General features: G+C 38.2%; 2 protein-coding genes across 5 annotated transcripts in view; one reads left to right on the top strand and one right to left on the bottom strand.

Annotated features, from left to right (window-relative positions):
- Positions 1-2,301: 2,301 nt before the first annotated feature.
- On the top strand, positions 2,302-12,413 carry LOC145777473 (uncharacterized). Of its 3 annotated transcripts, none has more exons than XM_082588850.1 (12): positions 2,302-2,417; positions 3,013-3,174; positions 3,697-3,834; positions 4,296-4,433; positions 6,134-6,482; positions 6,820-7,187; positions 7,840-7,978; positions 8,202-8,300; positions 8,887-9,040; positions 10,968-11,164; positions 11,748-11,898; positions 12,286-12,413. In XM_082588850.1, the coding sequence occupies exons 2-12, from the start codon at positions 3,026-3,028 to the stop codon at positions 12,318-12,320; spliced, it is 1,917 nt and encodes a 638-aa protein (XP_082444976.1). In that variant the 5' UTR covers positions 2,302-2,417; positions 3,013-3,025; the 3' UTR covers positions 12,321-12,413. The 3 variants fall into 3 exon arrangements, with proteins under 3 accessions (XP_082444976.1, XP_082444975.1, XP_082444977.1); XM_082588849.1 differs by having other exon boundaries at positions 11,748-11,901; positions 12,286-12,320; XM_082588851.1 differs by lacking the exon at positions 2,302-2,417 and having other exon boundaries at positions 3,083-3,170; positions 11,748-11,901; positions 12,286-12,320.
- The window catches only part of LOC145777474 (proteasome subunit beta type-2-like), a 36,153-nt gene continuing 24,703 nt past the window's right edge, over positions 12,009-23,458 (bottom strand). For both annotated transcript variants that reach the window (XM_082588853.1, XM_082588852.1), the window contains exons 4-5: positions 21,587-21,796; positions 12,009-12,699 (exon numbers count right to left, since the gene is read on the bottom strand). In XM_082588853.1, the coding sequence (XP_082444979.1) occupies positions 12,589-12,699; positions 21,587-21,796 (321 nt within the window). In that variant the 3' untranslated portion in view covers positions 12,009-12,588. The remainder of the gene's footprint in view (positions 12,700-21,586; positions 21,797-23,458) is intronic.

Here is a 23,458-nt window from a genome sequence, read left to right as displayed (position 1 = left end):
CCTGAGCAGTATTTTCAGCCTCTTAGACTTTGCTGCAGTTTGATAGCCTACAAAGATATGATGTGGCATTAGACTAGCGGAAAAGTTAGATTTAAAATCTTGACACCATAATTTTTGCAACAAATTTTATTGATCTTGTGGGAACGTTGTTTGTCAGTTAAACTGCCGAAGAATTTTTGGTTTGCTAATAATTAGTTATAGTAGAACTCGTCTAATTCGTCAGTTTGCCTTCTTCGTCACACTTTTAGCGGTCCCGTTATGGTGTACAGTAGGCTAGTTTTGACATTTTTGCATAATTCGTCAATTTTTTCAAACCCCTTTGAGGTAACGAATTAAGCAAATTTCACTGTATCGGGACCACACTTAATACAAAGATCAGTTTTTGAATAACTTACCATAGACAGATTGATAGCAACTTGATAGCTTAGGATTGAATGGCATAATTCAAAAACAATAATCTTACGTAAAATAAAAAGATAACTAAATAAATTCAAAAGTTTTCTAAAAAACTTTCTGCCCTCGTTAGTTTTGTCATCCATTTCACTCAGACGACCCGTTCCATTTGGGAAGCGATCAGGGTTATTAAGATAATTTGGGCCCGGTACCAATGAAATCTTCGGACCCCAAAGCAAAGCACTTCTAGGAAACTCGCAATATGTCCAAAAATGTGTGGTGGTTTTTCCAAGTTGGTTAGTTTTGAATCTTTATCCTCGGACTGACAAAGCCTTGATTGGATATTCCTGGTAGTTTCGCATTCTTGTAGAGGCTCTTGACGCAGGGCCGGTTACGGAGATTGGCAGAGTGAAGTTTTCCGATTGTTGAAGTGTTATTGCCAGGGAATTATTCCATTCATTAGATGCCGCTGAATGGAGAGCAGTCCTGAAAATGCGTTGCTCAAGCGTAGCCTACACCCCGAGAGTCGAACCAGCGCCGCGTGATGTTGAGCCAGGCGCGTAACCACTGAGCTATCGAGCTGGGCGCCTGAAATCGTTCCAGGTCCAGAAGTACCCCATGGATCCCCCTGTCAACGCTACTAGGATGCGATGGATTGTGGAGTTGTTTGTTACTTCATGTTTTGCTCAAATGACGAATGGAGTGAAGCAGTGTGGGCACGTTTTGAAGAAGAATAAAGATGATGTTTTGAGGAGAGCGCTGGAGTTGCAAATGGATCTGGATGGTCGTAGGAAAAGGAAAAACTTGAAAAAGGCAAGTTGAGGAAGAAATCAGCAAGGTAGGCTTGACAAGAGAAAACGCTTTAATAGACTGACCGATGCGATTGCGGCACGTGGAGGTAGATCCGGCGACCCTCGGCGACGTCATCGCTAGGGCCATTTAAAGTCATATTTTTTTCTACACATCAGTAAGTCGTGAAATCAATTTTAACGCAAAAACCGCATCCCTATGAGGTATATTAAGAAAGTTATGAAGTCATATAAAGTCATATTTTCCTGGTTAGGTCATAAATCAGCTTTTTAAGTTATATAGTCATATTTTTGAGTTATAAAGTCATACCGTTGTATACTTTAAATAAAAAGTACCAATTTAAGCGGTGAAGCAATTAAGCGAAGATCTGCTTGAGCTAAACAAAAACGATGTGAAACAAATTATGGAGCTACAAAGACAAGACATTTCACCAGCGCTTTATGCAAAACTGCAGAAGTGGCAACCCACATCAACGTCTGTGGAGCGCGAGCGCTCATTTTCCTTACTAAAGTCATTTTCACGTCCAAATCGTAACTTCAAAGACTCTAACATTCCACACTACATGAAACTGTACTACAACAGTGGTTTAAAATAAAAATGGATGTGTATTACTGTTATGTTGCGTATGTTTTACTCTTTAGTTCCGTGAGTGACGTTGTTCGCATGTAAAAATAAACGATTTTCACATAAAGTCATATAAAGTCATATTTTCCAAAAAATAAAGTCATACCGGTATTATTGATTTTTTAAAGTCATATAAAAATGGCCCTAGTCATCGCATTAAAACTGTAGCCTACTATCTGCTACTATTGCCTCATTATTTGTCTAACTGTACAATACTGAACTGAAATAAAATAATACCAATTACTAAGACAATGAATCATGTGAAACTTCTGTCTAACTAGAAACTAGATTGTTATGGTGCTATTTTACTCATATTGTTTATTATTGTACCTTACTACTCTCGCAACAGACAACAAAAAAGTTTTCTCTCTCTCTCTCTCATTTCTGTACATTTTATTTTGGCAACACCTGCGAATAAAACTTTATTGTTGCGTCACAAATGTTCTTTTCAGCAAAAATGCTCAAGTGATGGTCAACACAGGTATATTTTGGGCTTTCAATTTTACCCCATTTAATGTGATGCACTGAGAGTGCCCCAAAAGTTGATAAAACGCTGGATCGAAAAGCAAGGGTGATGTTGGAAAAGAAAGGTTTGTTTTTCGCATCTTAGGCTATTTTTTATTAATTGAGGCAAAATTTACCCCACTCATTTTACAGTAATTGATGTCTTAATTAGGCTACCTGCAACAGACCACACTTTCTTTTCTTTTGCATATTTTTAATTGCGTAGCATTGTAACCTAATTCATTTGTTTTAATACCACTGTTTTAATCTGAAATTAAATGATCAAAGTTTGTCTGAATAAAAAGCACATCAATTTACAGATGGGCTACTGTTCACTTGATATGTTATAGCGCTCAATTGTAGCCTATATTAGTTTATAATTTTTTTTTTCTAAAGTTGTGCGGTCACACTGAGCCAGTTTTCTGTAATTTTTATCTTGCGGAGTCTTCTGTGACATCACAATTCATTTAAAAAATGCCTTTGAAGGCTCTTAAAGCAATAAGATCAGGAAACTTGTTATTTAAAAAAAAAAAGTTTTCAATTATATTTCAACCCAAATGCATCTACGACTGTATATTTTTTTCACAAGTTCTACATAAAACTACTCAAATTCCACTGGAAACTGTGAAACTTGTAAACTAACTTTATTTTTTACAAAAACAAAGCATTTTCTCACCACAGGCAGAGACATTAAATGAAGGCTGCCACATACCACGAGGTAATGAGTCACGTGATTTATCCATCGGTGGGAGGGAAGATCAAGAAGAATGTCTCAAAATCAAGGCATCACAAATCTGAAAAATATCAAAAAGATCAAAAGTCTGAAGCAATTAATCAAAGTAGGTTGATCTAATGTGCATAACATTTTCTGTCCTTAAAAAATAATGTAAAAGCCTAAAACTTTGAGTTTTTGTTTTGTAAGATTTTATTTAATGAAATTAGGATAATTTGCAGTTGTGTTGTAGCAAAACATTAAACTTAGCTACCGTTCCTTTATTTATCTGTTTTTTTTTAGTGTATTGTTATTATTATTATGTGAATTTGTTTTAATGTTGGGCTGCTCAAAATTAGTAGCCTACATTTGCACCAGAAAAGATGTTCGTTGCCAAGTTCGTTGGTCTCATTGTTGCGCAACAGAGCTTTGTGGCGATGGCAGTGGTGCATCAGTGAAAGTAAAATTCTTTTCGGCAGAAGTTAGGACGGTTTCCCTCAGAACGCCGGTTGACGATCATTGGGTTGAGTTGACTCAGAATAATTTCACTAACCGATTATCCTGTGATAGAGAAGACTATGATGTGGTAAAGGTGCAACGTAGACATCGGAATAAGAAAACAAATGATATTAACGTCTTATATCCGAAGGTAGCAGCGACAAGCGAGACTTTCATGACGTTGAAAGTGCAAAATCAACGGAAATACAAAAGTTTCAAATTTTGGAAGATGTTCTTGATTATTCTGTTGAGGCGAAGGAAAATAAAGATTGGCGAAGAAGGCCCAAAAAAAGGTGAGAGTTTGTTTTTATGCTCCAACCGTCAACACAAGGAAGGGACATAATGATGGTAGGCTAAACGTTTTGGAAATTTTAGAAAGGTGGCTTTCCGTTATTAGATTAATTTTTTTTTTTGACACTTATAAACTAATCTTTGTCTTTTTAAAAGTGTCTACAGAACACTGCAACCATAAATGCAACACAACAGGAAGCAGCGGAGAGGAATATGGTCATCGAGACATCTTCTCCCAATCACTGACATGTCATTAAGTGCCTTGCCACAGCTGCATTCTTTGGATGGTGTCGAGCCGACGCGCAGACGTTTTCACAAAATTTCCAATCTAAATCTTTACCACTCAGCCATGCAACCGAATAGTTTGGATATTCCTGGAAATTATTGATGAAATTCAATGGGTCTAAGTTCGATTCCCACAATGAGCGATTTTATGGGCAAACTTGTCATCTGTTGAACTCAGGTTCATAGACTTGGCCGGAAAGAACATAGAGAATATTCCAGAAGAATTATTTCTGTTTACTGAAGTTGAAGAGCTGCATATGGAACACAATAGAATCAAATACGTCACATCATCCATAGCACGGCTCAGTAACCTCAGGTAGCGTTGAAACATTGTGAGGCAACAATAACATAGTTCCAGAAGTCATTCTAGATTCTAGAATAAATTATTTTATTGTGATAAAATGGTTATTTCATACAGAATAAGATTGTTCACCAGGCATTTAATTATACAATAACACTTTATACGTTCTTCTGATGACCAGTGGCGGATTCAGAACGTAATTTTTGGGTGGGCCTAAGAAATATCTTGGTGGGCCTTCACCAATAATGCCACGGTGGACCAGCATACAAAAACTTTGTGTTACCGGAGTTTTTACACAAGGCGGAGTTTCCTGGGTTTCGAGTAAAAGTTGATGATGTCATCATAACCCGAACTGTGAGTGAGTTGTCTTTCATAAGACAAAAGTGTCAAGTTGTTAAGGGGTCCAGTCAGCATGGATGATCTCAAGCGCGTTTGGATCCTGCTTGTTGCGGAGAAAAGTCTCTCAACGCTGCAAAACGAGGAAGGCAGTGTTATGATGGTCCTTAAAACACTGTTCTTGTTTGGGAAAATATCAGCAGGGCAGCTGTCCAGTACTTCCATTAATGTAGGAAAGTTTTCCCGATCCATTTTCCGTCTGATGTTTTGAATGAATACAGCATGTTCAACATCTGCGATCTCAATGCCGTACAGTGCACATAGACCATTTAGAATGTTTTATTTGCCAAAAGTGGCAGATCCAGGTGCGAAAGAGGCCGCTGCTCTCACTAATCCAAACGTGGCATATATAATCACTAATCCATACGTGGCGTTCATAAAGCGGCAGTTTAACTCCGTTATCTGCCTGTCAAGAATACAGTTCCACAGCGCCCTTTAATCCTCATTGCTCATGACAACCGACATTTTTCCAGCGTTGTGGTGACAACAGACTTGTGAAACTTCGAAGGCAGCTTGCGTTTACGAGAAGCAACCACGTCCCAGTTAGTTATCTCATACTTTATGATCAGTTCTTCTGTCAGTTTGAGCACGTCACCAAAGTCGCCCTTCGAATCCTCGCGGAAAGTTGCATATGTTGCTTTTAGTGTAAAATAGTGATGACACAGACAATTCAGTATACCACTTGGTTGTTCTAGTGTTAAACATTTATATTTTTCTTCAGGAATCTGATTTTGGGTGGGCCCACTGTCACTCTGCGTGGGCCTGTACCAATCAGGGCCTGTACCAATCAGGCCCACCGGGTAGATCCGCCCCTGCTGATGGCTACAACCATTCTTAATAACATCTTATAGCAGCATGGTTTGCAGTCACCAGACGAACACAAGATTTTGTTAAATGTTTTGAACTTTAAGTTCCACAGCGCCAATGTAAACGCGCAGTTGCATATATCGTAGGCTAACTAGCATTGTTTAACAAAGTAAGATACTTTGAAATCGTTGTTTAAAAGAACAAAGTTTAGTTTCCTCTTTAGATTTTTCGTGGATAGCTTTTGATGTTTGAAGGCTTTTTCAATCGCTGTAACGATGTTGCTGTACAATTCTATGCATAACATTGTGAAACAAATGAAACTACGTGGATAATAAGTTAACTCATTTAGTGTGCTACTTGAAAACGCTGTTAAGTCTTACGTGGTTTGTGCATTGGATTGACTTACCGATGACGTCCTATTAAGCTCTCAACTCTCTATCATCAATTTGAATATTTTTCTATGACGCGCGAAGTAACTTTCCTCATTTTTAATACAATATTTGATTTTTCAGAACATTGTATCTCAACTCCAACAACCTTACCCATCTCAGCAGTGACATTTGGCGATTAAAAAATCTAACACGGCTTGATTTAAGCAAAAATCCTCTTCTGTTGCCGATCCACGCCTTGAGCAAGTTGGTTTACCTCACAGAATTGCGCTTGTACGCCACCTTCCTGCGACAATTTCCTGTTCAGTTCTGCCGCACGATGTTAGATTTGAAAATCGTCGGCATTTCAAACAATTATCTCAAAGATATCCCACAAGAATTCAACAGATTACAAGACTTAGAAGAACTTTACTTGGAAAATAACCAAATCAAAGAATTTCCAGTGTGCATTATTAATCTACCAAAATTAAAGGTAAATCGGTAATTAAACTGAAAATTGATTGAGGCTGCTCACCAGGAATTTAATTAAATAACATGATGCGTTCTACTGGTGCAAATTAAGCTAAACTATCACAAGATGTATAAAGTGACAATCTGCTTTTATTCCGACGTTTGTCACTTTATACATCTTGTGATAGTTTAGCTGAATTTGCACCAGTAGAACGCATCATGTTATTCGGTCTTTAAACTGTTGTCTGATTGAATATTTGACTCCAAAGTAGCGCAAGTTATTGTTTTGGATACTTTTCATATTTCCATGGAAAATATTCCATTCCATCGCTTTTTTCCTAATATTTTCCTGTTCTCAGATTATAGACTTGGACGGGAACAGAATTTGCGAAATTCCACCTTACGTTGCTGCGTTGACGTCACTGGAGCGGCTATACGTCGCGCGGAATCGATTGTCTCATCTATCGGACGCGATGTGTCTGATGACCAATCTCCAGGTGCTCGATATCGGAAGCAACATTGTGACGTCACTACCAGTCACCATCGAATGGATGCAAGCGCTGAAGGAGCTGAACGTGAACAACAACCACTTAGTGACGCTACCGCACATGTTTTATAGACTGTGCAATCTGGAAGCACTGCATGTGCGCAATAACGAGCTGCGCAGCTTACCGAAGCGGATATCCAGACTGAAGAAGCTGAACTATCTCGATGCGAGTGGAAACAGGTCGGGCAACTTTTCCCCTTATCACAACCCACGACCTTGTAAAGAAAAATCGCTTTTAGGGGCCCATTTTTCCTACTCAAATAAATATTAAGCCTACCAACTTCACAATGTAGATATAAACGACCTGTTTTAGCCTGATGCTGCGAGTTCACTGTGATAACATCAAATATTAGTTTGCTGTTGGTAACATCAAATATTACCAACCCGGTGATAAACTCAGGTAAAGTGCAGCAAACCTTTTCCGGTTTGGTTGAAAATAGCCTACAAAGGATAAGCCTGTGTGAATGGTTTACTAGCTACAATAATCGAAATACAAACACGTAAATGAAGTGAGAAAAGATGGAAAAACCTTGAAAGGTTTGAAGTGTGTCTGAATAGTTGTTCATACAGTGCGGTGTATGTCTGTAGATTGCACGACCACAGACAATAATCCCATATTTTTTAGTCGAAACAAATTTAACTCAAAATCCTCTCATTTTGCATGAGGTTCTCAGAAAGGAATATTAAAGTTTATCTACTATGGCTAGGCCTATATGTTTTTAATTCAAAATATGTATTTATGATGCAAAATACGTCTGTAGCGTATGCCCTGTTAGGGCTTCGTTTATATTTATGCAATGCTCTGTCCTGATTACTTCGGCCAACTTTGCAGAATGACTCAACTTCCCATAAACATTTGCGGTTTGAAGGACTTGGTTGTACTTGCAGTGGACGACAACCAGCTCTCCGGTCTGCCCGCTCATATTGGTAACTTGGTGGCGCTTAAGATACTGGGGGTTTCCGGAAATCAGGTAGAACGTTCATAGCAGCGAATCCTATGCCAATTATCATGCAAGTAACCTCTTCTTACAGATGATCATTGATGAGATGTTTTTCATTAGTTGTTTAGTTTATCAAATAATGTTTTGGCACTAGCCTATAAGCTTAGATGGCTACTGCTAATGACTACTATACGTCTTTTATAATTTCTAATAACAGAATAAACATTGAGCAGTTTTTCTTTGGACTTTGCAGTTCCCAAGCTTCCCAATGTCCTTGTGTGCTTTGACAAACTTAGAACAACTTTATCTTGGCCAAGAAAATGGCAAGCCACTCGCAAACCTTCCTGATCAGGTGAGTCATCTAATCTATAGTTGCACCCATAACGTTTGCATCATGTCTGAGCTACACCTTGAACATATGACCACAAAACTTACAAAAAAATTTCACCGTAAGTAGAGGATTTAAACTGCTTCAGAGAAGAAATATGCCGGTACTAAAGTGTAGCCTAAACGGGCCCAAAAGGCTTGTAGTCTCGTATAGAGCATCTTTGTCGGAGCTGACAATTTTCATAAACTGTTCGACGCGTGAAGCTTTCATCCTTCTTGTATGGATGGACTGACCCACTTGGATCAAATTAAACTCGAACAAGAGTTGGCCGCATCCATCCCAATGTGCGCAAGTGAAGCTTGGCTTCCTCACCGGTCATCAAATGCGGCGCGTGGAAACAAACTGTTGGCTATCTCCCTCTTGATGTCCTGTCCGCATATAACTAAATGCTACGGACTGAATAGCAGGATTAGCAAAGCTAGCCTCGCTTTTCATCACCTACCCTGGACTTTGAAACTTCTGTTTCAAGTGAAATAAGATTAAAAGTTAACTGATATATACAGATAGGCTACATAGGAAACAGATACATGTTGCTTTCTTCTTCTTTCAGATTCAATACTTGGAAAACCTTGAGCATTTGCATTTGGACCATAATTTTCTTTTGGCTCTTCCGCCCACCATTCGGCACTTATCTAAATTGAAAACACTCGACGTTTCAAACAATAGCTTGTCAGGGTTGCCAAAAACTTTTGCAGATTTGTCAGGTAAGAAAAACAAAGAATTGGAGCTTATTTTTAAAAGCTATAAAAATTTCAGTGATAGGTTAACATTTGCCCAATCTTACATTGTGGAATGTGGAAGTATTTGTCGTCGGACTAAAATCCGCAGCACTATAGTTATCGAGATTGACAGTGTGAAGTTTCCAGTTGTTGAAAGTTTGTTATCATTAAATTATTCCATTCACGAGGTGCCGCTTATTAGAATATTGCTTTTGAAATTCGTTTGTCTGGTGCACAGCTCAAGACCACCGTTGCCGGACTTGCTGTTCTTTTTTTTGTTCTGGTTTTTGACCGCGATCAGGGCAGTGGTATGAATACTGTTTGTGCTGGCCGAGTAATTCACAGATGTTTGTGTAGCTTCTGCGAGTTTTATGTAGCCTATATCTTTTTTACATTCTCTGGCATCACTTATTATTGCTTCTGGAGACTCTATCCCCTTCAGGCTCTCCATAGGTCATTTCTACGTTTTCCTCACGGCGTCTTTGTTTTCTGCCATTTTAGAATTGGAATGCCATGGTGCTTGGCTGCATTCTTGCTTTTGAGACATTGATACACATGCATAGTTTTGCGTCTGTTTTTACTTTGTTACATGCCGCATTGATTGTAATCAATTGGTCGTGTGCATGCTCTGAGCAACACATCTTTAATCAAGACGGGTTTTTCTTGAAGTTGAAGCGACCAGCGTTCAGTATATCGGCTATGTCTTGGTGTGGACGTCAGGCCCGTAACTAGCTTGGAGCAGCAGGGGGGGCAAAAAGTATTGTAGAGGGGGCCCAACTTTTACTTTCCGTATCATGTACGAAAACGACGTTTGTACACAATGTGGGTATATTTACGCAAAAACATTAATCGTAGGCCTAATACAACGTTTACATTAGACTAGTTTATCATAGAACTAGTCAGTGGCGTAGCCAGGAATTTTGAAAAGGGGTGGGGGTTGACGGGCAAAGACCGACGGCGTCTTTGCCAAAGGCGACACCCAGCAGCGGGGGGTCTGGGGGGCCTCCCCCAGAAAATTTTGAAAAATTACTTTGAATTTGGTGCATTCTGAAAACATTTTCAACAAACATGTGGGTATAAATATTCCTGTAAAATGGTGCTGTCCGGTGACATAGCAAAAGGATAAGATCATGTTTTCTAGGGCATTTTTCGGTAATAAAGCTAAGTCTCTATGTTTTCTTGTTGCTAATTCCTGGCTGAGATATTTGAATGTTTGGTATTGGCAAAACTCGCTCTTTTAATGCAGTTTCGTTTAAAATTAGGCAAACTTTGTTTTAGAGACAACATTCTACCACACCCTTAAACACACAATGTTTACAATTAAATAACACAAGAAAATTGAGTATAAAACTGAAAAGTCAGCGAACAGAGTTAATTAACATAATTTTTTCCAGGGGGTGCCAACATTTTTGCAGAGGGGCTTCGCCCCCCCTGCGCCCCCCTAGTTACGGGCCTGGTGGACGTGTTTGTTTTGTAGTTTTGTTCTGTTCATGGCTTTATTTTGGTGTCAGACCGGTCAGCTCTTTTACATTCTGATGGTGACGATTCTATTTTTTCTACTGCATTAAACTGATATAGGCTACAAGAAATATAGAGCTCGTTTTCAGGTCATCTCCACCACTATTGTGCTCAGGCTGTCGCTGTCTTGATTACAGCTATGTATGAGCGGGTTGTTACTACGTCCGCTACAGTTGGATAAATACCTTTGATACTTTTGAATTGATAAATAATTTGATTTGCTAAATTGTTTTCTTTCAGCAGCAAATTGTCTGTGAATGATAATGTATTATAAGTTAGCCTACAACGCTGTAGCCTAATCCATCACAAATATGCGTTGTTCTCAGCGCAGCCGAGCGATGAATGACGATAGGGTTAATCCTAAAAAGTGAGATTATTATTTTTTCCTTGACAGAGTTGGAATACCTCCGTCTGCAAAGCAACTACTTGACCGCCATCCCAGAAGACATCGACAAGATGGAAAATCTTAAAGAACTATCACTTGAGGGGAACTCCCTAAAACCGTCATACCTACACATCTATGACCAAGGATTGCCTTTCCTTTTACAACACTTCGCCTTACAAAGAAGATTGCGACTGGCAGCAACCACAGTAATAATCGTCTTGTTTGTGAATCACACTGTGGTAGCCTAATGCAAGCTCTTGCTCTATGGTTGAACTCTCCAAGTCTCATACAGAGCTTTTTGACCAGGACATTCGATCAGATGTTGCATCGTTTGCTCATGTTCCCATTTGCAACTAGAGTTGCCCAATGAACACTCTTAGTAATATAGGCTATCAATGTTTTACATCTGCTGGTGCCTATTGTCAGACTGTGTGGCCAATATTTTAATGATCTTTTCCCTGAAGATGGTTCGTTTTTCTCAGTAGATAATTTCATTAGTTCCAATTACTTCAATATAATTTATCCTGCTAGTTCATATCCTTAACTAGTTTTGAATTGGTAAACGCATTTGTTGAGACAGCTCTCAGTATTATCAAAGAAAGTTCAAAAATATTTTTTTAAATTTTGGTGTAAGTACAGTGGAGGCCAGTTTGCCTTATTTGTCTATCCCAGCACAATTTCTATAGTTTTGACCTGTTGGTATGATTCGTCACTTTTTTCTTACCGGTTGAAGTGACAAATTCTAATGTAGAAGTTTCTCTATATCTTAAAACATGCGCAACTTGTCAGATCCAGGCGCATTGGAAAGGCACAATGGTGCGGAAGGGGCTTGGTCCGTATAAGAAGAAAACAAAGAAAAATAAGGGAAAGAAACGAAAAGGAGGTAAAGAAAAAAAGGGACGAAACAGAAGCAAAAAAGATGAAATGAAACATGAGAATGGTAGTGGGTCCAATCAGCTGTTTACTTTTCTAGCTACATTTAATGAAGCTTTGGAGCAACCTCTATCCTTATTGCAGTGCTGCTCAGTCTACAGCCATTTAAACCATTGATGCGTCGATTTATTGATTTATTTTATTACCATCGCATTTGATTGAACGATTCGAAAACATTGTGACCTATCAATAGATACTTATCATACCTGACGTTACATAAAACCCAGCCGCCTTTCCACTAATTATGTGACTGATACAAGTCAAACATGCCTCTTCTCAACAAACTTTTAGCCAATTGCGTCTCAGCGCATGCGCGCAACGCTATAAGTAGCAACATGCAACGATTTCGGTATTCAAGGAACCACGTAAGAAAAAAACATTTTTGATTTTTCAGGTAAAAAAGAAAAAAGAGGCCGGCAAAGGAAGTGACGCAGCGAGGAAAACATCCTCAATCCTGAAGTGGAAACAGCGGTGGGTGAAAATATTGATCAGCGAAATGGGTTCTCTGACCATGGTGTACGCGATTGCAATAGCAAAGGTCTCATATTCCTGCATATTCTTATTCGTCATGACCCGATTTGTCGATTTACAATAAAAAAAAGAGCAGCCGAGATCGTGAATATGAAGAAAATAGCTCCCTATTTGTTGTCTAAACACAATTTTCTAAATTGTTCGTATTTTGTCCGAATGAGGTTGCTCATTCATTAGTGTAGTCCTCCTCTGTGAGTGTCGGGAGCGAGTGGATTCCATCTTTATCAATGACTCGAATATTCATCGCAGGCAAGGATACGATGAAACGCTTTTTTAACTGAAACAAATATGGCCGTGTTTAGACAGACTGTTAAAATTAACTAACCAAACTTTAACATTGTCCGCCCCGATAGCTCAGTTGGTTAGCACGTGACTTTATGAACGAAGAAGCTTCAAGATCAAGTGGCGCTGGTTCGACTCTCGGGGTGTGCGCTTGAGCAACACACGTTAGCACTGCTTTCCATTCAGCGGCATCTAATGGATGGAATAATTACCGCAACAACACTTCAACAATCCGAAACTTCACACTGCCAATCTCGGTAACCGGCCCTGCGTAAAGAGCCTCTTCAAGTAAGCGAAACTACCAGGAATAACCAATCAAGGCTTTGTCAGTCCGAGGATAAAGATTCAAAACCAACCAAACCTAACACGACCATTACAGAATCAGACTATGCAAATATCATAAAACTTCCACAATCTTGACGCCTAACTCAAATCACTTTTAAACTTGTAGTTGTTAAATTTCAATTGCAACAACCCCTTATTTGCTTACAATGTAGCACGATGTTAGAAACTGTATTGGTAGTAAAAAGTTGCATTGTTCATATGAAGTGTGCACTGTGCACACAATTTAAAAAACAAACTTGCACTTAATCGAGGAACACCTATGTAAAACAGTGGTTCTAAGTCTTCTTTGTTAGTATCACCAATTAGTTCTTACGTTCCTTTATAAAATTATTGAATTAGTGATAATCATCTAGATTCTAGAATGTGGACTTAAAGCCGGTGAATATGTCACAGCTTCTTCCGCCATGTTGTACTGTACAATGTACATACCATAATGATTCAATTTTGGTGAATAGGTGACTCTTCAACCATAGACAGATAAAACCAAGCAACCACACGGCATTTAACATAATACATTGGGTCTGCTACTATTCGGCGAGTCCGATTCGGCGAGTTCCCTATTCGGCGAGTTTTTAAAATTTTATTTTTAAAAGGGAATTATCAGGTAACGTAGCCTAATTATAATTGCTGTTTTTACATCGTTAAACGTTGTCATCGTTGTTTTTATTTCTGGCCATCATATCAAAAACAATACACGTCAACATAGCAAAGATAGAAGCGACAAAACGCGAACGTTAAAACGTGCTTGAATTCGTCATGTCAGTTCAGTTGTTTTTATTTTTGATCATGATATCAAAAACAATTCATGTCAACATAGCAAAGGTGTAGAAAAAGGTAGAAGCGACACAACGCGAACGTTAAAACGTGCTTGTGACCGAAGTAAGTTATTGAGTAGGGTGGAGTAAAAAAATTTTTTTTTTCAAATCAAAAAATCAGATTAACCAAAAGTGGCGTATGGACCTAAAACCAACTTCTGAGAAGGTTTTGGGTTTGTGCCACCTACACCCAGGTGGCCCATAATTTTTAAAGGTCATCCGAGGGTCAAATTTCATGAAAATCCCATAACTTGGAAACTGGTTAAGCTAGAATGTTGGTTTTTGGCTTAAAATTTCCAGAAGGTCCATGTTTATATATGTTCTAATGCAACTTTTGTCTCTATTTTAACCACATAAGCTGATAATAATAAAAAACGACATTTTAGTTTGAAAGCTATATAACGTGAAGAAGTGAAAATGCTATATTTGAACTATTTGCACCAACAGTTATGTGTTAAGACATAATAGGTACAAACTGACTAAGTACTGCTTAAAATACTTTCTAACTAGTTAGTACAAAGGATATGCAAGCAACAATCATGGATATGTGACAAAAAAACTCAATCCCAAAAATAAGTAGCAAAGACTCATATGCAATAATGTTACAATGTTATATGACATTAAGTTTCAAAATTTACATCTTTGGTTTCCATGAAATTTATAAGAAACTACTTACAATCAGGGTCGCATTATAAAAATTATCATGTGGTGAAAAAATATTGAAAACCTTCAACCTGAAAACATCAGGACTATCAAAGTCAGAAAAATTATATTTCGACTCTGATCCATTGCAAATTTGGGCAAGGCTGACTGGGCTTTGGTAAAGACCCTTGCCAACCTTAATCCACCACTGTTTGCAATGAGTGTTACAGAAACTATGACATCAACTCATTTATAATTACACATATCCAATAGCAATACACAGCCAGGGGCTCCGAAAGGGGAAAAGTCGGGCAACTTTTCCCCCTAGCATAACATTGTAAAGGAAAAATGAGTAGTTTTTTGTTTTTTCCACGTTTGAGGGGGGCCCATTTTTGCCACTAAAATGATAGTGTACCAACTTAAAAAAAATAAATTTTTGAATGAAATAGGCAGTTCCAAGTATTTTTCGATCATAGTATATGTAACTTCAAATGTATCTCATCAAGAACGAATCATTCTCGTATTAAGGTAAGCGATGTTAAACTGCTTCAAACCGTAAAATTTGATGCTGTTAAGCCTACTGATTTCTGCATCATCAATTTTCTATTGTTTTAACTTGAAAACTGGTGCTGCTGCGTTTGGCTAAGCGTGTGGCCTACTATTTTTGCTTGACCAACATAACCTTGATTTCAAAAACTGCATTGGCCAGAGGTAAGTCCGCCCTGTTAGCTCAGTGGTTACGCGCCTGGCTCAAGATCACACAGCACTGCTTTGACTCTCGGGGTCATATCATTTTTGGAGTAAGTGATCTACTGTAGCTTGTGTCATTTTCAAGTGTAACCAGGCCAGATAGGAAATTCAAAATAAAGCTGCCTCAATCAAGAAGCCTACTAGAGCAGTTTCAAATCCATGCTTTTCTGCATTTTGTGGATTACAATTCTACATTACAAGCTTCAGTAGATCAATTACTCCAAAAATGATATGACCCCGAGAGTCAAACCAGCGCTGCGTGATCTTGAGCTGGGCGCGTAACCACTGAGCTAACAGAGCGGACTTACGCCTGGCCAACGCAGTTTTTGAAGTCAAGGTTATGTTGGTCAAGCAAAAATAGTAGGCCACACGCTTCAAAGCCAAACGCAGCAGCACCAGTTTTCAAGTTAAAACAATAGAAAATTGATGATGCAGAAATCAGTAGGCTTAACAGCATCAAATTTTACGTCTTGAAGCAGTTTAACATTGCCTACCTTAGTCCTTAATACGAGAATGATTCGTTCTTGATGCGATACATTTGAAGTTACATATACTATGATCGAAAAATACTTGGAACTGCCTATTTCATTCAAAAATTTGTTTTTTTAAGTTGGTACACTATCATTTTAGTGGCAAAAATGGGCCCCCTTCAAATGTGAAAAAAACGAAAAACTACTCATTTTTCCTTTACAATGTTATGCTAGGAGGGAAAGTTGCCCGACTTCCCCCCCCTCTCGTAGCCCCTGGGTGTGTATTGGCATTGCTATTGGATATGTGTAATTATAAATGAGTTGATGTCATGGTTTCTGTAACACTCATTGCAAACAGTGGTGGATTAAAGTTGGCAAGGGTCTTTACCAAAGCCCAGTCAGCCTTGCCCAAATTTGCAATGGATCAGAGTCGAAATATATTTTTTCTGATTTTGATAGTCCTGATGTTTTCAGGTTGAAGGTTTTCAATAATTTTTGACCACATGATGATTTTTATAATGCGACCCTGATTGTAAGTAGTTTCTTATAAATTTCATGGAAAGTAAAGATGTAAATTTTGAAACTGAATATCAAATAGCATAGTAACATTATTGCATAATGAGACTTTGCTACTTATTTTTGGGATTGAGTTTTTTTGTCACATATCCATGATTGTTGCTTGCATAATATCCTTTGTACTAACTGCTTAAAAAGTATTTTAAGCAGTAGGCTACTTAGTCAGTTTATACCTATTATGCCTTAACACATAACTATTGGTGCAAATAGTTCAAATATAGCATTTTCACTTCTTAACGTTATATAGCTTTCAAACTAAAATGTCGTTTTTTATTATTATCAGCTTATGTGGTTAAAATAGAGACAAAAGTTGCATTAGAACATATATAAACATGGACCTTCTGGAAATTTTAAGCCAAAAACCAACATTCTAGCTTAACCGGTTTCCAAGTTATGGGATTTTCATGAAATTTGACCCTCGGATGACCTTTAAAAATTATGGGCCACCTGGGTGTAGGTGGCACAAACCCAAAACCTTCTCAGAAGTTGGTTTTAGGTCCATACGCCACTTTTGGTTAATCTGATTTTTTGATTTGAAAAAAAAAAAAATTTTTTCACTCCACCCTATTATTGACTTGAAAGAAATTTGGCACGGTCGCAACACCTTCAGAAAAATTTAAGAAATAAAGGAAAAATAAACAAAAGAAAATGTTACAAAAAAAAAATCATGTTTAATGTCTATAAGTTAGTACTTTTGAATAGTTAAAATGATTAGTTTGGATCAACAAATGTGTGGCCTACACCTCGGATTGAAAGGAAATTATTGGGTAACGTAGCCTAGTTATCCCGACCAGCAGAAATTGCCGTTTTTACATCGTTTTAACGTTGCTAAACGTTGAAATCGTGTAGAAAAGAGAACTTTGCTGACTAGGATACGTTGAAACTGGGAAACATTCACAGAAGCCCTTCGATTTGTTCCAAGAACCCATTTAGCCTAACAGTTCATTTGTACATTGATTCAACGTCTGAATACATTATCTTAAAAATGCATGATCTTAAAAATGCAACGTATCGAAGGGCTTCTGTGAATGTTTCTTAGTTTCAACGCAGGCCTTAAAACTGATGTTTTTTTCCGGCAGCCATCGTGGCCTACCGAGAGCTCCTTCTCGGCGGCCAAATCTGCGCGCTTGGAGGCACAAGTAAATAGCATTAAACTTGCAACAATGTTAAAATGATCACTTAGCGTTGTTGAAGTCTGGGCGACGTCCTGCAATAGAATCGTTGTACCACGCATTAAACGCTTTATCGGGATTGTAATCCGGTATTGCGGGACCATCTAACGACCCTAAATTGTTTTAACTGCTCGCAGCTCAGTAAATTGTTTTAACTGCATACCGCCTTTCGTAAAACCTGACCATTTATTCCGTTATGATGTCACCATTGAGGGTGTGAAGTCACTAACCCACAGCGTTCTCAACTATGAAGACACGTGTTTTACCCACGGATGTCAACTAACCTAGTTCTCCTTTTTAACAAGGATTCAATGTCCAACAACATTGAATCGATATAAAAACGACAATATTGCCAGCCGATGTAAATTAGCACTTCGGATTAACACTTTGTTAAAATAAACATCGGGAATTGCAAACAAGACTTACAGCGCTGGTGATCGCAGCTGGATATATTCAATACAACAGTAGTGACTAAGATGCGCTGACCTAATTCTGCGTCACTCTTTGATACTACATATTTTCGACATTTAATCCACGATCATTCTATTGCGAAATTAAATAATTGGCTAGAAGAAACCGGCGGCCAAACTTAGCCGACGGAGGAGGTAGCACAGGCGGTCATTCAAGCACTACTTAGCGGCCATGGCCGCGATGGCCGCCGGCTGCTTTAAGGCTTGCAACGTATCCTAGTCATCAAAGTTCTCTTTTCTATACGATTTCAACGTTTAGCGACGTTAAAACGATAGGCCACACATTTGGATAGCCTTTTCATTCTGTTACTACAATGTAAAAATGAACTGTTAGGCTAACTGGGTTCTTGAAACAATTTTTTGCTGGTAGGGATAACTAGGCTACGATACCCGATAATTTCCTTTCAATCCAAGCTGTAGGCCACACATTTGTTGATCCAAACTAATCATTTTAACTATTCAAAAATCAAAAGTACTAACTTATGGATATAAACATGATTTTTTTTTGTAACATTTTCTTTTTTTTATTTTTCCTTCACATCTTAAATTTTTCCGAAGGTGTTGCGACCGTGCCAAATTTCTTTCAACTCAATAATTTACTTCGGTCACAAGCACGTTTTAACGTTCGCGTTTTGTCGCTTCTATTTTAAAAACAACTGAACTGACATGACGAATTCAAGCACGTTTTAGCGTTCGCGTTTTGTCGCTTCTACCTTTGCTATGTTGACGTGTATTGTTTTTGATATAATGATCAGAAATAAAAACAACTGAACTGACATGACGAATTTTAATTTAATAGTTCAAACATTTTATTTTTATTCCTTTCTGCACGTTCAGCGACGTTAAAACGATGTGAAAACAGTTAGGCTGCGGTACCTGATAATTCCCTTTCAAAAATAAAATTATAAAAACTCGCCGAATAGGGCACTCGCTAAAAAAGGCTCTCGCCGAATCGGAATAGCCGAATCGGACTCGCCGAAACGGGCCATTCCGTAATACATTAAACTGAACATAAACTATAAACTACGAACGTTTTCGGCCATACACATGTTAGGCCAGGGATGGCCAAATAATTGTTTCCATGATCCACTACTGCTAAATCTGACAACTTAGAGATCCACAATGAGCTGAAGATGTGCATTTTTCCTTTTGTATCATACAAAAAACATGCAATTATTTGTGTACATCTAAAACAAGGCGTGTGCTGTAATAAACAGATCTGGTATTAGTGAGATAAATGATGAGTGGGCTTTGATTTCACAATACTGTCGAAACGTGGTTTCCTGCTACTTACAGCGATTCTTACGAGTTCATGAAGATGAGTATTTGTAAGTCGTGTTCTATGGTTGTTTTTTACAAAATTCATTGCTGAAAACAACGATTCACACAGGTAAGTGGAGCCAAAGCAAGCAAGTAAGTAGTCTTCTAGCTAGCCTAGCAGTAATTGGGTACCTTTCCAAGCTTACAGGTGATGACCAAAACACATTTGAGTCTGAAATAGAAATCTCATTTCCTTTGAGACTGCACACCTCTATCTGTATTTGAGGCACCAGTCATGCACACTCAACTTTCTCAGTGGCTCATCAGCGGTTATCGCCTTCGGCTCTGGTGCTGGTAACCCTGGGTTCGATTCCAGGTCGGGTCATACCAAAGACTTTAAAAAGGAGACCGATTGTGTTCTTTCTTGCATAACGCAGTGAGGATAAATCGGGTAATAATCTGGTGACATATCACCAGTGTGGTACGTTGACGCCCTCAATTTGACGGCGTCAACTTTTTGTTGACACTGAGGCTAGCGCCATCAGTTTATTTTTTAGTTGACGGAAGTGATAGCGCCATCAGTTATTTTGCCGATTTTAAGCGTCAAGCGCTATGCGTCATTTTTTGTTTTCATGGAAAATCTCGTTTCACAATAAGAGTTTCACAATGTATTCTGGCCAGCGTGATTCATCCGAATTACCCAATTTCGCGTTGGTTGGAATAGCTACCTGGAATGCAAGCGGAAGAAGTTCGCCAAATGGTGATCACTCATATCGTGATCAGTATCGAGAACGAGGGATCAGAGAGAGAAAGCGAAAAATCAATGAATGTCATCGCGGTGGTTGAAGATACTTTATTTCAAGAGCTCTATGCCCTTGAAAAGAGCGATGTTGGTGCAGTGGACTTCGAAGATTTATATATGCTAAGCCATCACAGCACGCTTGGAACAGTGATACCTTTCCGAGTAAAGGTTTTCAAGACTTGTTTTTGAAATACAACACACCAGTAGCCTACCACATAGCGCTGCTGAGGAACGCATGTTTTCACTTGGAAAGGACATTATGCGTCCCAAACGCAGCAGATTGTCAGACAAACGTTTTGAAATGCTTGTGTTTCTACAAGGAAATAACTAATAAGCTAAAGCAGCTAGTTACAATACAGTCTCAAAACATAAAACCTGCTCTTTATTTATAGCTATTGTTAGCCTAAACTTGGTTGAAATAATTCCGTTTCGTGAGACCCTGGCTAAAATAGCGCTATAAATTAGCGCTGACGCCGTCAATTTCTTTACGAGCTTACGCAGTAGCCTACTTTACGCTGTAAAGTTCTTAGGCAATTCGCGCTGACGCCGTCAATTTATTTCATTGACGCGTACAACACTGCATATCACCCTCTTCCAATCTGCCTTGAGCCAGCATGGAAGCAGTAGCCTACGGCTCATAAAATCACATGGAACCCTGTCAAGTAACCCATGTTGATGCGCAATCTGCTGCAAGCGGAGATAGCGAATGATTATTATTATAATGTATAGCCTACTCAGCTGTAAGTTGGGTTTTCCAACTGCCATTAACATCAGTGGACAGTGGATGTGACACAAGGTCTATGACTGAACTGATTGCATAAAATTGTTGGCGATCCCTATACTATGAATCCCTGATAAAAGCCTTAAAAATATATATAGGCCTTATAGATTAAAACAAAAAAAAAATAAGCAAATTTTAAAATAAATACTTTGAAATTTTTTTCAGATCCACAAAAAAAGTTGAAAAGATCCGGAACCGGATCGTGATCCGCCATTTGGCCATGCCTGTGTTAGGCTGTTAGTCCTTTTCAAGTAACGAAAACTAACTGATTTTACATCTCCATTGAAAATAAATAACAACAAACCATCCATGGAATCTTTTAAAGTTGTGCGTAAATGTTTCACCAAATTTGCCACTAAAATCCACGAGGCTTTGCTCATAAAAATTAGCAATCTTCGCCTCAATACGCAGTTACTTAACGTCTTAAATTCATCATATGATGCGTTTTTGCCTCGCGGGATTAACCACCATGTAATGTGCCTTTCTCCCCTGCTTTGCCGTTTCATTCTTATGCATTTCATTTTTCAATTCATTGTGGTAGATCAGTTATTTATTTTCAATGTAGATGTAAAATCAGTAATTTTTCTTTACTTGAAAAGGGCTAACATATGTATTGTGTGTGGCCGAAAACGTTTGTACATAGTAGTTTATAGTTTATGTTAAATGCCGTGTGGTTGCTTGGTTTTATCTGTCCATAATGATTCAGCATCCACGCCGCCCCATAGGAACAAGTCTCACACCTACAATCATTATACTGTAAATATTATACTGCAACACTTCAAAGTTTTCAATTTCATACCTCCGCCATGCATCGTTTGAGCAAAACAACAGCTTCATCTTCCGATAAATCATCTTTGTGCCAGCGGTCGAGTAGTGAAAGTGCAAAGAATGATCCGTAACCATGAGCAGCAAAAGGGACTTTCATGCTTGAGGCGAGATAGTCCATATAATGAAGAGTGCATCCCGTGTCCGCATCGTAACCACCGATGAGGAGGTTCACATTATAAGGCTAAAAACAATCAAATACCTTTGACCAAAAACGTTTGTGTTGTTACTGGAGCAATTTAAAATCAATAAACTAAGAATAAGTTCACAATAATAACAAGATCTCTATTCGTGTGCTATTGGCATGCTGTGATATTGCTAACCTACAACACCTTTCAGCAGCGGAATGGCTCGTTTCGGTGAGTCCGATTCGGCGAGTTCCCTATTCGGCGAGAGCCTTTTTCGGCGAGTGCCCTATTCGGCGAGTTTTTGAAATTTTTGAAAGGAAGTTATCGGGTACCGTAGCCCAATTATAATTGCCGATTTTACGTTGAAATCGTGCAGAAAGGAATAAAAATAAAATGTTTAAACTATTAAATTAAAGTTCGTCATGTCAGTTCAGTTGTTTTTATTTGTGGCCATCATATCAAAAACATTACACGTCAACATAGCAAAGGTAGAAGCGACAAAACGCGAACGTTAAAACGTGCTTGTGACCGAAGTAAGTTATTGAGTTGAAAGAAATTTGGCATGGTCGCAACACCTTCAGAAAAATTGAAGATATGAAGGGAAAAAAAAAAAAAGATGTTACAAACAAAAAAAATAAATCATGTTTATGTCTATAAGTTAGTACTTTTAAATAGTTAAAATGATTAGTTTGGATCAACAAATGTGTGGCCTACAGCTTGGATTGAAAGAAAATTATCGGGTACCGTAGCCTAGTTATCTCGACCAGCAAAAATTTGTTCCAAGAACCCAGTCAGCCTAACAGTTACCACACAGGAAGTCCCAGGTATCAGCCATAATTTCCAAATGGACGCATAAACAGTTATTTGTTTGCTTTGTTATTTCACATTGATTGTATTGACTTGTTATTAGGATGGGTCGAAAATTTGGACTTTGTCTCCGATTTTATTGCTACAAACTTTCTTTCTTGCAAATAGTCATAAAACGACATTCCTGAAAGTTTGAAATTGATCGGACATCGTCTTCATTTCTAAAAATCGCGATTTTTAAAGGTACTTAAAGCGATTTTTTCAAGGCTTGAAAATGCATTCTTTTTAATAGGAAGTTGTTTTCATGAGATTTGAAAACGTCATAACTTACTTAATTCTTATTGTGAAAAGATGATATATGCGTCAACAGATTCAATATAATTAGGATAATCCAATTCATTGTGTACTGATTCCGAAAAATGATGACGTCATCAATGACGTCATTAAAAAGTAATTTGCAAATAACGATAAAACTGATAATTCTACATGCTTCAGCTCTAAGTTATTTGATAATGAATTGATGTACTTTCCAAGCATAAACATCATGCTGGTACTTGATGACGTAATTGATGACGTCACCCACATTATTAAATTATATTTCAGTATGATGGCTTCTGGAAAATATTGCGTGTTTGTGATAGATAATGGATCGTTAACAATTAGCTATGATTCGCTTGATTTTAAATAACAATATTGCTCTTTAAAGATTTGTTCTACACTGCCTTTTCGGATGTGCAAAATAGGCATTCTTTTTAACATATTTCAACGCAATGTCTCCAACTTTATCAGGCAAAAGTGAACAGGATATGGTTTGGTCTATATGATATGGATAATGGGTATGCTTTAAAAGGATATGCTTTGCTCCGTCTTTGTACAATGGTTCAAATTTTATATCGAACCAACATGGGGCA

This window comes from Aplidium turbinatum, chromosome 9, assembly GCF_918807975.1.
Source record: "Aplidium turbinatum chromosome 9, kaAplTurb1.1, whole genome shotgun sequence".
NCBI lineage: Eukaryota > Metazoa > Chordata > Ascidiacea > Aplousobranchia > Polyclinidae > Aplidium > Aplidium turbinatum.
This window is presented reverse-complemented; position numbering and strand designations above follow the sequence as displayed.

Bases quoted from the DNA above. Each gene is read 5' to 3' on its own strand.
- LOC145777473 (XM_082588849.1), top strand. From the start codon at position 3,026: ATGAAGGCTGCCACATACCACGAGGTAATGAGTCACGTGATTTATCCA. The intron at 3,835-4,295 runs GTGAGAGTTTGT...TGTTGAACTCAG, and splicing joins CGAAGAAGGCCCAAAAAAAG to GTTCATAGACTTGGCCGGAA. The intron at 7,979-8,201 runs GTAGAACGTTCA...TGGACTTTGCAG, and splicing joins TGGGGGTTTCCGGAAATCAG to TTCCCAAGCTTCCCAATGTC.